The sequence below is a fragment of the Phascolarctos cinereus genome, unplaced genomic scaffold (assembly GCF_003287225.1).
Source record: "Phascolarctos cinereus isolate Bilbo 61053 unplaced genomic scaffold, phaCin_HiC Scaffold_5;HRSCAF=322, whole genome shotgun sequence".
Lineage (NCBI taxonomy): Eukaryota > Metazoa > Chordata > Mammalia > Diprotodontia > Phascolarctidae > Phascolarctos > Phascolarctos cinereus.
This window is the reverse complement of record NW_027555958.1, coordinates 471,293,719-471,307,774: the sequence shown is the minus strand read 5'-3', so window position 1 is coordinate 471,307,774 and position 14,056 is coordinate 471,293,719. Positions and strand designations below refer to the sequence as shown.

The following is a 14,056-nucleotide window of genomic DNA, read 5'->3' as shown; positions in this document are numbered from 1 at the left end:
TTGCTCTACTTATATGCTTCCCTTATGAGTTTGAGGTTGAAGGGGAGGGCTGATAAATACTACCCTTCTCTCCCCACCCTCCCACTCTTTTTCCTTATGCTGATGCCCTTAAAAGAGAAAGAATGGAAAGTAATTACTAAATGCCATTCCTCCTATTTAACCCTCACCATCCCTGCTTACCTTTGGACCCAGATCACTCCTTTCATCTTCATTTCATCCTGGTTTTCACCTTAGAGTCCCCACCAAATTCCTCCCCATCCTCTGTCTCACACCTCACCTCACTCATTCCCTGATCGGACTTCAGGAGTTTATCACTACCGGTTCAAAGAATCCCTGTGTCCATTGCTCAGCAGGCAGGTGAGGGGAGAAGAGAGCTAGTTCCTGGGGTCACAGTAGAGGAGAAATATGTTCCTGGCATCCCAGGGTGGACACCTAAATGCATCTTCCCTTAGGAATCTTGCTATCAATGATGATGTCCTCACACTTCTGGTACATCATGGGTATTACTGGAACTGAACCTCAGTGTATAACATTGTTTCTATGGAAAAATGCATTTCAAATTCCAAACAAGCAACTTACTAGCTTCTGTAACCCAATTCTTTGTGAGTTGGGAACTGTGTTGCAGTTTTCTTCAAAAAACTAATCTAGTTATATAGCAGGGATAAGGTTTTTGTGAGATCTATTTCCTACAACTGTAATGTTCAAATCTGTTTTTGTAACATTCATGCCAGAATATCTTAAAGCAGCATAATGCAGTTTTATCTTACTGATGAATAAATGTATAACTTGTTTCAAAGTTGCATACTTTATTAAAAAGGAAAAAATGCCTTTTTAAAGAGGTTTCAATGAACGTTCACAACAGGGAAGGTTTCTGTCATTAATGGTCAGTGAAAAAATTGATTTCTTACCTTGTCAGAAGGTTTGAATGGATTTCCTTGTCCACTAATTCCACCACTGATACTAAATCCAAGGCCAGGATTCTTTTCTATTCTCACACAAAACTAAGTTAAAAGACATGAGAAGGTAATAAAATATCTAAAACATTGTCTTTTCAAATCATTGTAATCCCCTTTCACATAAGTTTAAATTCTTTTTAAATATTAAAAATTCTTCACACATTGCGTTCATTCCCAATAGATATAGAGTAGGAACATTTATGAAATATTAGGTTTTTCTACTTCATTTTGGGTTTAAATTAGGTTTAATTATTATTATTATTATTATTATTATTATTATTATTATTATTATTAATTATATGGTGAGTCAGTCAGAAGACACTGTCTGCTATCAGCCAGACAGTTAAAATTGAAATGTAGTTATCAGACTCAGAGGTACTCAACCTTACCATCTACACAGAAAAGACCAAATGGATGAAGAATATCTACAGCCTAGATTTCAACATGTTTGGATGAACAGCCCATAGAACTTGTTCATCAGTATCTGAGTCTGGGACGAAGGGTAGAGGTGACCAATGAGTTTAGGGGGAGGAGAGTAGACTTCATTGCCTTTGGGAGGTTGCCAAGCTCTTTTAAATCCCCGTGCTCAAAAGCCCATATATTTAATACCAGCAGTCTGTGAATGTGACTATGAGCAGCAAAATGTGGAATGTGCTAGTCTTTGAAGAATTAAAAATGAATTTTATACAGGAGGCAACATAAGCAGGTTATAACACAAAGCAAATGAGGAATTTTGAAGAAGAACTTGAGGGAAAGATGTCATCAAGGAAGAGAAGAGGGGCTGAGGACGACTCATAGGCAGCCAGAATCCTCCATTGGGATCTGCTCAATGTCAGGTAAAAGCAAGGAAGGCCTGCCACATGTTGGAGGGCCCTTCTATGGTGAACTCATGGTGGGTCCTGGACAAGAGTCCCACAAGACAGGTGTCAATCTGAATGGTTGGAGGTGACATCGAATCAATGAGATTGCAGCACAGTGGGTTATTGGCATGGCCTCTGCTTATGTCCAGGTACTGCGGCTAATTGTCATGGGGGAGGTGGTCAAGGTCTAAGTCTATTCCAGCAAAGCATAGGTTTTGGCTTTGACTGTGACCCCAAGAATATGCTTTATGTTATGCAATGGAAATCAACAAGGTCTTATGACATTAAAGGAATAACCTTACTTCCATCTTCATCAATGTTAAGTATCCTATTTGTTCAATGAATAGGTCACTTAAGGCTCAGAATTACCCACTGATGGAATCTTTACAGTATAGTCATTAGTGAATGATTTCTGAGTATAGATTTCAGGCTTAGAATGAACAACCATTTGCCCTAAGCACGCTACCATGTTTTTACTTTTAGGATGTCTTCAATGACCACTTTCTAGGTAATGGAGCTGTGCTTTTCAAAATGAGTTATCAGAGGGTGTTTAAAACTGCTGCTTATGACAAATTTGTATTTTTTCTGTGTCTTGGTACAGATGAATGATTAAAATGTAATAGTCAGATGTAAATGGGAGGAATTTTTTAGCTCTTTGTTATAGTTTAGCTGTGATTTTTTTGATGAGTAGAAAATGAAAAAATACTGGTGTGATTAGCACATTGAACTTTTGTCTCTTCTCTATGTGTAATCATTTCCAAATGCTTAAAATTTAGGTCAATTATTCATTGTTTGAGAATCTTATGTTACATGTTGGAACATGTGAAAGGTTTGTGGGCTCTTTTGGAGAAATATTTTATGGACTCACAGAGATAGGTAGTAGAATTCATTTATAGGATAAGCATCTGGAATTTGTCCCCTTAGATCCACTTCCATTCTTCTTTCAAGGTTTAGAAAGTATTTCCATTCCAAGGAAAACTAGAACTTCATTTATTCCAGATATCAAGCTGAAGAATTATCTCATGTGGTTGTTATTGTCCAGACCTGTGATTTTGTTGGCATAGGGAGCTACTAACAAGGAAACATGCTCTGTTCCTATAGATCTGTAACTTAGAGTTGGTGAAAATTGTCTGCGGGGATGGAGATGTCAAGTGTCATAAGCTAGTAGATGCCACGAGCAGGTTTTGAACCCAGGCCATTGAAGTGATTGGCCATAGATGACATTTCATCATTTGCTTCCCATGCCTTTGAAGAAGTGGTATCCCTAGGCCTGGAGAATGCCCTCCATCCTCAGCTCTGCCTTGTCAAAGAATCCCTAGCTTGGCATGCCTATTGAGGCAGCGATGGGGTACAATGCATACACTGTGCTAGGCCTGGGGTCAGGAAGACCTGAGTTCAAAACTGGCCTCAGAAATTTAATAGCTCTGTGAATCTGAGCAAGTTATCAAAACTTTGTCTGCCTCAGTTTCCCCAGCTTCAAAATAGGGATAATAATAGAGAACCCACATCAAGGGTCAGACTGAGGATCATACTGAGATGTTGTTTGTAAAGACTTGGCACATTGTGAGTACTTAATAAATGCTTGTTTCCTGCTTTCATTTCCTATTACCTAGAACAATGTCTTACACATAACAGGTCCTTAATGAATATTTGTTGAATTGAATTGTTGGAGACCAATAGGGTGTTTTTTTTCTCTTTCCCTTCCTTTTTAATTTAAAGCTCATTTGATTAGATTTGCAAGATTCTGGGCATATATATATCTATATGAATATATATATATAAACAATGAACAATGAATTTCAGGCTTGTCTGGTTTTACCATCTAGGCTTAGGGGATCCCCTAGAACATGGGGGTGGCCATAGGCTTTGACAAGTCCTGGGAAGTTTTCTGGAAGTTCTGCTCCTGGTTTCTGTGAGAGAAACAAGAAGGACTGGAGCCAAGCAAAAAGGAGAAAGACTTCATGAGTAGAAATTCATGTAGCCTGGGAAGGCTTTGAGTTAGTGAAGTGGTGATGAGTTGACTTTGGGCAGTAAAAATTTGGCAACAGTTTGGAGAAATTTAGGAAAATATGAAGAAAATCCTCCAGGCACAAGGTAACAGTCCAGATTCTACTTTCAGACTAAAAATAAGAACAGGATCAAGGACAATTTATTAATCAGCATATAAAACAATTAAAGAGAATTAAGAAGTAGAATAGAACAAGAAGAGGTAGACTCCAGAAGGAGAGAGTGGTTGGCAAGACAAGATAAGTAAGAACTGATAAGTCAAACAATTAGAGGGTTGATCAAACTGCTAGAGTAGAATGAGGGTGGGGCAAATTGGTGAAACAGATTGGAGAGTGGTACAAGGATGCAGGGGAGGTGGGGGTGGTTCATTGAGATTAAGAAAAGAAAATGGAATGGAATTACACAGTTATTCAGAGGTGATGACTGGCAGTCAAAGTTGTACCCAAGTGTTCAGGATCGAGGGGTAGACATCCACAAAACTGTTTCAAAGAACAAACCTGGGAATCCCAACAATTATGGAGAATGGGGGAACTGTGCAGTGACCTGTATCAGGTGTGAGATGTTTGTATTTCTGCCACAGCTGAGAAGCTGGGACTGGTGTTGCAACTAGGGGCTGATTTCCCTCCTAGGAGAGAATGTAAAGGGAGAAAAAGAATGCTTCTTGGCATCTCAGATTGTTAAGGAGAATGAAGGACTCTTAAAGAAGGAGTCAAAAGGCTTCAATGGGTGAAAAAAAAAAGGATCTTAAGGTGGATGAGGGAAGATCTGACCCACATCGATCTGATGGACCATGGAAGAGCATTCCACAGAGGAGAAAGAGAAAGAAAAGAACAGTGGGACAGATGGCTTTTAAAATTCCTCCTGAAGAGGAGAGAGCTAGATGCTCTGAGGAGGAAGAAGCTGACTGTCAGAATGGAGGCTCAGAACCTATCAGGTGACGACAAGATATAAAGGGGCAGAAGGAGATGAGAAGAGTAGCAGCTGGTGAACTTGGTGATCCATGTGGGCACAAGTGACACCAGCAGGAGGAACCTGAAAGTGTTGTCGCCAGTGACTATATGAAGTGTTGGCCAAGAAGCTGAAGGCTGCGAGGAAGAGCTTGTGGTTTCCTCCATAGAGGATCGATAGAACACGGACAAGAATTGCAGAGGGTGAGAAGGTCTGAATGTCTCGGGGTCTTCACAAACGAGATCACAGACCCATGGGATCTAAAAGGGTACAAGTGGAATGGAAGGCAGTGCAATCTTTGGGTTTTCTCCCATTCTCTTGATTCTGAGTGATTTCAGCTTTGAAGAAACCATCAGCAGCATAAGATGGAGACCAGAATGAACTAGAGCATCTAGTCTGATCCAGTCATTTTACAGCTATGGAATGGGAGGTCCAGAGAAGTAGCTAATATTCCTCACTCAGGGTCACACAGGGAGGAAGCTTGGCCCTGGGATTCACATGCAGGCTCTCTCTCGGACTCAAAAGCCTGAGACCTCTCTGCTTCCTCAGGCAGCCAAATCAATTTACATGCGACATAAATTATTATGATATGTGATAGATTGCTGTAGGATGGAGTTTCAGAGATTTAGAACTTGGAGGGGACCTCCGAGGAAAGCTAGTCCAAATCCTGTGTGTGTGTGTGTGTGTGTGTGTGTGTGTGTGTGTGTGTTTGTGTGATGGGCCTCATATACATATATATATATGCACACATACATAAAATGGGTTATATGTATATAAAACTATATATGATGATGTAGATGTACATATACATGTCTGTGTGTATACATACACACACACATATTTAAAGAAAGGGTTCACAGGCTTCACCAAACTGCTAAAGGAGTATGTGACAAAAAAAAAAATAAAGAAGGTTAAGAACCCCTGGACTAGGCCATGAATTTATTTTGTTTTTCAAATAAATCTTGCATTTATTAGCTCATTTGATTCTTATAAAGAGGTATTTTGAGACTCATTTGACAGGTAGGGAAACTTTGTCCTTTAAAGGTTAAGTGACTTTTCCAAGGTTACAATTTAGTGAAGGAGTTCAGACGCAGGTTTCCTGTCTTCTCATTCAGTGTATTGTCCTGTTATTATTAATTAGATTTTATTTGCAGTACACTAATAATTACTAACTTCTTTTAAAAGTTGTTTCAAATGTATATTTTAAGAATATTTTTAAAAAATGTGTTACTTTTTCTAGTATTCTAGCTTGATGGTGTTTCTTGACTTTTTGCAAATCACTTGGGTACACGGCTGTTGCTGTATTGTTCCTTACCACTTAGAAGTGTTTTGTGACAATATTCTTTTATGAGCTAGAGGCCTTGCCGTTCTTCATGGTCTTGAGACTCATCCATTTCCTTTTAATGGGCCTTGTGAAGATGGAGTGTTGACTTTTAGATGCTTGAAACCCACATAAAATGTTTCAAATATTTTATTGGTTTTTTGACTAAGTTGCTATACTTCACTTCTAGTTCCAAGCTGAATGTGTTAACAATTTTCTTCCTGTAAATATTTTAAAATTCCTTTCTTTCTAATACCTTCTATATGTCTTCTGATAAATTCTTCTTTGTTCCCTATGTCATTTCTAGGGATGTGAGTTTTCAGAGGAAAGCATTTAGAAATATTCAAAATTGTATTTATGAAGTACATGAATTTTTTTAAAAGCCTAGATAATAATATTTAATATTTATATAGTATGTTAAGGTGGGCAAATTGCTTCATCTCATTGGATCCTAACAACTTCCTGGTGAAATAGGTATGATTAATATGATTATTCTCATTTTAAAGCTAAAAACTGAACTCAGGTGATTTGTTCATGGGAGGGGACAGGATTTGAACCAAGTCTTGAAAACTCAGAATGTGGTACCCTCTCCCTAGTCCACCTGAATCTTAGTGAGGAAAGACTTTTCAAAGGCATTGCAAATTATGGAAAATAACAACCAGAATGGTTAGAATGCATTTCTAGGCGAACCATTATGCCATTGGCGTTAGTATAGTAACAGAGCCTTCAACTGACCTATAGCAGTAGGAGACTAGGGATTGTTTGGGGGAAATTTAAGTATAACTTCTTTCCCTTCCTGCTTTCTTCTCTTTGCTGTCCTTGTCTTTCACTTCTCATGCTTTCCTCTTTGACCCTGGGCAGTGGATTTCTTGGGATACCTCCAAAGGTGTGTCCTGAGCTTTAGAGGAAAGGGAAGGATGAACAGGTGGCCGGGGGAGAGAAAAGGAGAAATCAGCCTGGCTGTGCAGGAAACACATCAAGGGATGTAAACTTTAAAGAGACCAGGGGACACGGGAAGGGATATAATTACAAGTGCATCATACAGTCCCCGGCAAAGAATTCTGAGGACAACAAAAAGGCTTTAAAAAAAGCTACGTTAAAGAAAAGGGGAAGATCAAAGAAGGGCTGAGATGGTGATTGGGGCAAATGGGCAGGAGAAAAGGGACAAAAGAGAGGTGGAGGAACTACTTTTACTTCTGCTTTCCTTGCTTAGGCAGAAGGACAAAAGGCTTGTTGTTGTCCTTTGTTTTTGAAGAGGACATCAGGAAGGGAATGTCTTGAATGCCTTGAGAGTGAATTGGCTTTAAGTGAGGGAGGGCCGTGCAAAGTCACCAGCCTCACTCTCTCCTCCAGAGCCATATTGGTCCAGTGGCGAGATATAGATCAGGACAACTGGAGATGGCCTTTTTTTAATCAGGTCTCAGTTTCTTTGAGGCAACGCCCATTCAGTGACTAAGGCTAGGTAATAAATGAAACAAAGAATAGCCTCTTTTACCTAGTAAAAAAAAATCATTTTGGGAGGGGAAGACCCTCAGAGTTTCTGGCCAAAACAGAGACAATTGCTATTTACACTCACTCTGAGCCATCAGAACCCAAAGAACGACCAAGTGAGGCTTGGGCTGGGACCTATTGTTGGCCAATCAATAAGAGGCAGAGTGATTTGGGATTAAGGCAGGGCACTGGTCTTTAAAAAAAAGAAACCTAGCCCAGAAACCCCAAGATACCTTGCGAGATTTCAGGGATCTAATTTATATTCCTTTGGGCAGTGCACAGGCAGGTAAGGATATGCTTCCCTATGTGGACAGAGGGAGGGGAGGGAAGGAAGGAAGGAAGGGAGGGAGGGAGGGAGGGAGGAAGAAAGGGAGGAAGGGAGGGAGGGAGGGGGAGGGAGGAGGAGGGAGGAGGGAAGGGAAAGGGAGGGAGGAGGAGGAGGAGAGGGAGGAGGAAGGGAGGAGGAAGGGAGAGGGGAGGGAGGAAGGGAGGAGGGAGGAGGAAGGGAGGGAGGAGGGAGGAAGGAGGAGGGGGGAAGGGAGGGAGGGGAGGAGGAGGGAGGGAGGAGGGAAGGGAGGGAGGAGGGAGGGAGGGAAGGAGGAAGGGGGAGGAGGAGGGAGGGAGGGAGGGGGAAGGGAGGAGGGAGGGAGGAAGGGAGGGAGGGAGGGAGGAGAGGGAAGGGAGGGAGGGAGGAGGGAGGGGGAGGAGGGAGGGGGGGGGAAGGGAGGAGGGGGGAGGGAGGGAGGGAGGAAGGAGTTATCAACTTTTGCTTTTCCTGCCTCGGAGAATGACAAAAGGCAGAATACAAAGGGAAGGAGATAAGCCAAGAGCACTTAACTTTCCTGAATGAGTAAACGTAGCACAAATATGAAGTAAATACCCTGTAACAAGTAAGAGAATCCGGACCGGTGGCACTTAGGCAGGGCTTTGAAAGAAAGTTGAGATTTAGAGGGAGAGAGCACATTCCAGGCCTGGGGCTTGGGATCAGAAATGGAAGGTCAAGTACAAGGAGCATCAGAGGGGCCAGTTACACCCCACTGTGAAGGGGACTAATGTATAATGCGCATAGAAAGGTAGGTTGGAGTCAGTTGTAAAGGCCTTTAAATGCTGAACAAAGCCACTAGTACTTGATACTAGAAGGAATAAGGAGCACCTGGTCTGGAGCAGGAGGGGAAAGACCTGAGCTTTCCCCATATCATGTCGGTGGCAGGATGGAGGATAGGCTGGAAGGGGCAGAGATAGGAGGCAGGAAGACCAGCTAGAAGGCTACTACCATTCTCTAGATAAGAGGCAATAGGGGCTTGACTGTGGGTGGTGGAAGGAAGGAGACAGATGTGAGAAATGCTCTGGAGGAAGACTGGACAAGACTTGGCAATTTGTCTAACATATGAAGGGAAGACTCCATGATGCTTCTGAAGCCATCAGCCCGGATGTCTGGGAGGACTGTGATGCCTTTGACAGAAACAGGTTGTGCACATTGATAATATTTGGGCACAAGTTTAATAACTATACAGATTTCCTAAGGAAAAAAATCAGATTAGAAGCACTGGCCTGTTTTATATCTTAAAGGTCAATGATCAGACAGACCAGAAGACGAAAGAGATTGTTCCTACGAGGTCATCCAGCATGATGTTTAAAATAGCTAGGAACCAAATAACAAATATTTTGACACTTGAATGTGCTTAAAAATAGAGATAATTGTGTCTGACACGTTTAAAAAATGTGGTGGGAAGATAAGTAAATTCAGTAAGACTGAAAAAGTTTGATGTCAAAGAAATATCCTGGTTATAAAGTCCATGAAAGCTGGACTAATGATCATAGCAACAAGACAAAACTGTGAAATGGGACAGATTAATTTTTATTAGAATAATAGCATTTTGATTCCTTGCTTTTTCATCCAGAAGAGAAGCTAATGCTGTTCAAGGTCCTGGTCCTAAAATAAGACTGTTTTGGTCCATTTTGTCTTATTATATTGCTAGGAATGGAAGGGACAGAGTGGAAGAGAGCTTTCCCTTTTAATTATTCTGTGTGGTTTCTGAACATTCATAGCACACAGTGATCAGAGTTTTCCTCCCATGTTTTTACACGCTGAAATAAGGGGAGATTATTTGTTTTACATTTCCAGCTGTTGAAATCTCCAGGTGCTCTGCTAAATAGTGCCCAACTCTGGCAGAAAGGTTTGCAATTGACAGAGCATATACTGGGGGAGGAGGTGTAGCTGTGCATGCACATGCATGCACACATGTAGTGTAGCAATATGTGTGCACATGTGTATGTATGGACACATAGGTACGTGTATATTGCACACTGATGTGCTTGGGTAATGTATGTGTGCATATGGGTGTGCAACCTGGAAGGAAGGTTGGCTGCTCATTTAAAGCAAGGTGACAAAGAGGAGGCTCCACTGGTGCCTGTGGGAGTTGAGAGGACTTGGGGAGAAGGCCTTTGTCCTGATGGGCGGGGAGAGCCTCTATGGAGTGCTGATGGGAGGATAAGGATCGAAATCACCCAAGAGAGAAGGTGGGGTTGGTCTGTGGTCTGCACCTCAGAAGTGCCAGCACTGATGGGATTCCTGACCCTCTCAAGCATTGTCAATGAAGTAAAGATGCACACATGTATTATATTATTATGTCCATATAAGGATTCATGTGTGCGCAGCAGATTCCAAGAGCTTTCATGAGTGTGGGGGAACTCCCTTCACCGGTGCAGACCTCGATGCCTGAGGACTTCGAGGTGAGCCCTCTGGGGCTGCCAGAAGAGTCTCAAGGTGCAGGCACCTGCCCAAGGGCCTAGAACAAATCAGCATTAGAACCCAGGGCTTCCAGGCCTTCCGCCCTACAAGAGCAGGGCTCCGTCAGGCCATGCTGCCTCTCTTGGTGCGTATTAGACACACACGTCAGAACGGACATATTCTTTAAAGAAAGGGATCCTTTGCCTATAGGCTGTGCTGCCTCCCCGTGCCCTCAGTTTCTCCTGTGTAGAGCGCCTAGGTGGCCTCCTGGGTAAAAGGGCCTTGTCCTCTAATTGGGGATACTAATCACAGCTCACATTTACATGGCAGGTTAAGGTTCCTGCTCTGTTTTCTCATGCCTGTGAAGGAAGCCACGCTGGGGTTACTGTCCTCTCCCTTTGACGGCTGAGGAAGGGCACTCATCTAGTGGAGGTGGCTTACCGTGGTCACCCAGCCAGGAAGGATCAGAGCTGGGATTTCAAGCCAAGTCCTAAGCCAAGCTCTCCTCCCGCAGTAACGGGCTGTCCCGCAACAGCCATCACTGGCCCCAAAGTAACACGGCGGACTTAATTACACTTTTAATTTCTACAACCTTTCACATGGGGGTCAGGAGCTAAACTGAACCACACAGGAAGGAGAAGGAAAACCATGGGCCCAGGTGGGTGCTGAGGGTGTTAGGAAAACGGCGGCTCACCTGCTCTGGGTACCCATCCATACTCCTCTGCCCTTTCGTTTGAATTAAGCACCGTCCAGGCTGCGGCCCCCGCGAAGCTTGGGAGGAGGGGATCTGAATGGGCAAAGGCGATTGAAACTGCTGGATGGTCACCTTGTTGACGTTGCCCTCGTACGGCTGCTGCTCCCGACTCCGATGCTGGAGGCTCTGCGAGCCCATCAACGTCTGGATGTGGCTGCCTGCCTGTGGGGAGAAGACTGTGTCAGTCTGGGCACTGGGACCCTCGGCCAGGAGACCGAAGTCCAGAGCAGAGGAAGGATGCCAGTGGCTAAGCAGCCTAGCAGCATCGACTTTGGACCAGAACCGGGGAAGAGAATGGCCGAAGAGCGAGGCTCTGCCTGCACAGGTTTATGAAAAAGTGAGTCCCGCAGGAAAACGAGATCCGGTGCATCCAGAGTTATCTGACGGCGTGCATTAATGTGATTCAGCCTGAAAAGCCTCGAGACGCCAAAGTCTGTCCTCCCCAGGGCCTGACTCCTGCAACCTAAAATGAGCAGCAGCTGTTCAAGAATTAACGATAATTCGTGTTGTAGAGGCACACCGCAGGGGCAGGAGGAGGGTAGTGAACAGAAGGATGGCCTTGGAGTCGGAAAACTTGCACTCCAGTTCAACCTCTGACATCTACAGACTCCCGTTGGGCAGTCCTTTACCTTCTTGGTGACCCAGGTAACTTTCTTAGAGCCTAAGTATGCATGATTTGGGTATCTGTATCAGTGAAGGGGATTTCCATACCAGGAGTTCCCTGCATTGTGAAGGACTGTGGGTAAGGGATATTGGGCCAGGGAGCCTGGAAAAGGCTATTGCTTGATTCCAAGGGCTGTGTGATTAAGCAGCTGGGGGCTGAGAAAGGTTGTAATCTACCCTTCCCACCATGACCAGCATTATCCCCTAGATCTCCCCCTTTGTACTGTGTCCTTTGGCTATGTAAGCTCCCAACCGCCCCTCTTATGAGCCAAGCTTCAGCATCTCGGGGCAGTTAGAACCTAGTCACTACCACAGTAGCGCTGCTCAAGTGCCATTGGGGAAATTCTACCATTAGCCCCCAACCGTATTCATCCCTGGCTCACCTTGTGCTTGTAGCAGGCGCCCCCAGGAGGGGAAGGGGGGGGGGCTCTGCACACCAGGGCAGGGGCTTGGGAGAGTTTTGTTTGGCTCTCTTTTCACTTTGAGTGGGATTGAGTGAGTAGCAGAAGCTGAACAAGTGGGGTGGGTTGTCACAAATGGCAAATACATCTTTCTTCTCCTCCCAAATTCTCCTTGACTTTTGAGGACACCACCATCCTTCCCATCCCCCAGATTCTCAATCTCAGTATCATAAGGAGTCCTCCCTGTCCCTCACACCAATCAGTTGCCAAATCTGGCCACTTCTGCCCCCACATCTCTCTTCCATGTCTCCACTCATTCTCAACATCCAAGTTCAGACCCTAATTATCTTTCAGGTGACTATTGTGATAGCCTTCTGATTTATCTTCCTGTCTACAGTCTGCCCCCTCTTTAACCCATTCTCTACATAGTGGTCAAAATGATTTTCCTAAAACAGATTTTATCATGTCACTCCCCCCCCCCATTCAATACTCCAGTGGTTTCCTAGCAACTCTAGAATCAACTGTGATTTCATCCTTTAAAAATCTCATTTTCAGTGTATGTTTTATAATGAATATTACATCTATAAATTACATGCATGTAATTTATAGATAAGCCAACATAAATATGGGGGAGGTAATATTCTCAAAGCTTTTTGTTCCTAGGAGTGCATAACCAAAAAAAGCATGAAGGCTACTATTTTACCCTATACCAATCAAATTATGGTCTAGATAAAAAAATGACAAAAACCCTCACATTTTTATGATACTTTAAAGTTTGAAAAGTTCTTTTCTGACAGTCCTCTGAGGCAGGCAGTGAAAATGTCATTCGCATTATAAAAAAAATCAGGAAACTAAAGTTCTAACTGATTAGCTGATACTTATGACCATGTAGCTCATATCAAGTGGAATTTGAACTCAGGTTACCTGAATCTAAGTCCAGCATTTTCCCCCCAATAGATTTGTAATCTCATAATTGAAATTGCCAAAAAGACATCACCCTAAGTGTAGTGGCTGGAGTCGTAAGTAACCATGGAGTCATGAACTCCTAGGTTCAAATCAAGTGCCATTTCTGACAAACACTGGCTGTGTGCCCCTGGGCAAATCACTTAACTCATCATTTTCCCAGCTGACTCTTTAAGATCAACATCAGTTAGATGGCAGAGTGGATAGAGGGCTGGGCCTAGGGCAGACCTGAATCAAAATCCAGCCTCAGACATTTGCTAGCTGTGTGACTCTAAGCATGTCACTAAACCTCTGTGTGCCTCAGTTTCCTCATCTGTAAAATGGGGATTATAACAGCACCTCCCTCCCAGGATTGTCATGAGGATCAAATGAGATAGTTGTATAGCACTTAGTATAGTGCCTGGCACATAGTAAGCACTATATAAATGTATTATTATTATTCCTGGTTATAGCTTCCTCCATGGGAGTTCACTCTATCAGTGGAATCACAGACTTGTCCACAAATGGATAAGAATCCCCAAAGATGAGAAGACACGGACACAATGTGAAGCTATGGGCAGGATGTGATTTGTACCACTATGGATAGTACTTAAAACTATCATATCACAGACTCATGAAGTAACAAAATCCAAATGAAATATTAGTATTAATAAAAGGTATCATAACTTTAATTTCCCTTTGCTGAAGCAAAAGTCTTGGATTAAGTTTTATCCACTTTTCTAACTCATCACAGGAAAATTATAGTCTTGTTTAGATAAATATAATTCTTATTTTTTGAATTATTACATTATCTTACAGGGGCAATATTTTTATGGCATCCTATTCCAGTGTTTCTGCTGTTTGGAAATTAGCCTAGCTAACAGAGACTCATCACCCCCTTGGCTACAAGGCAATGAAATTTTAGGTCACAGCAACTTTCCATCATTTATTTAGTTGAGAAGGGTTATGATCCGTCATACTC

At 42.9% G+C, this 14,056-nt stretch overlaps 1 protein-coding gene across 1 annotated transcript in view; it reads right to left on the bottom strand.

Moving 5' to 3' along the window:
* LRRC7 (leucine rich repeat containing 7) overlaps positions 1–14,056 on the bottom strand; it is a 588,365-nt gene that overhangs the window by 46,215 nt on the left and 528,094 nt on the right. Inside the window, 2 exon segments of the mRNA XM_020993127.2 lie at positions 909–1,001; positions 11,009–11,230. Of these exon segments, the coding sequence (XP_020848786.1) occupies positions 909–1,001; positions 11,009–11,230 (315 nt within the window).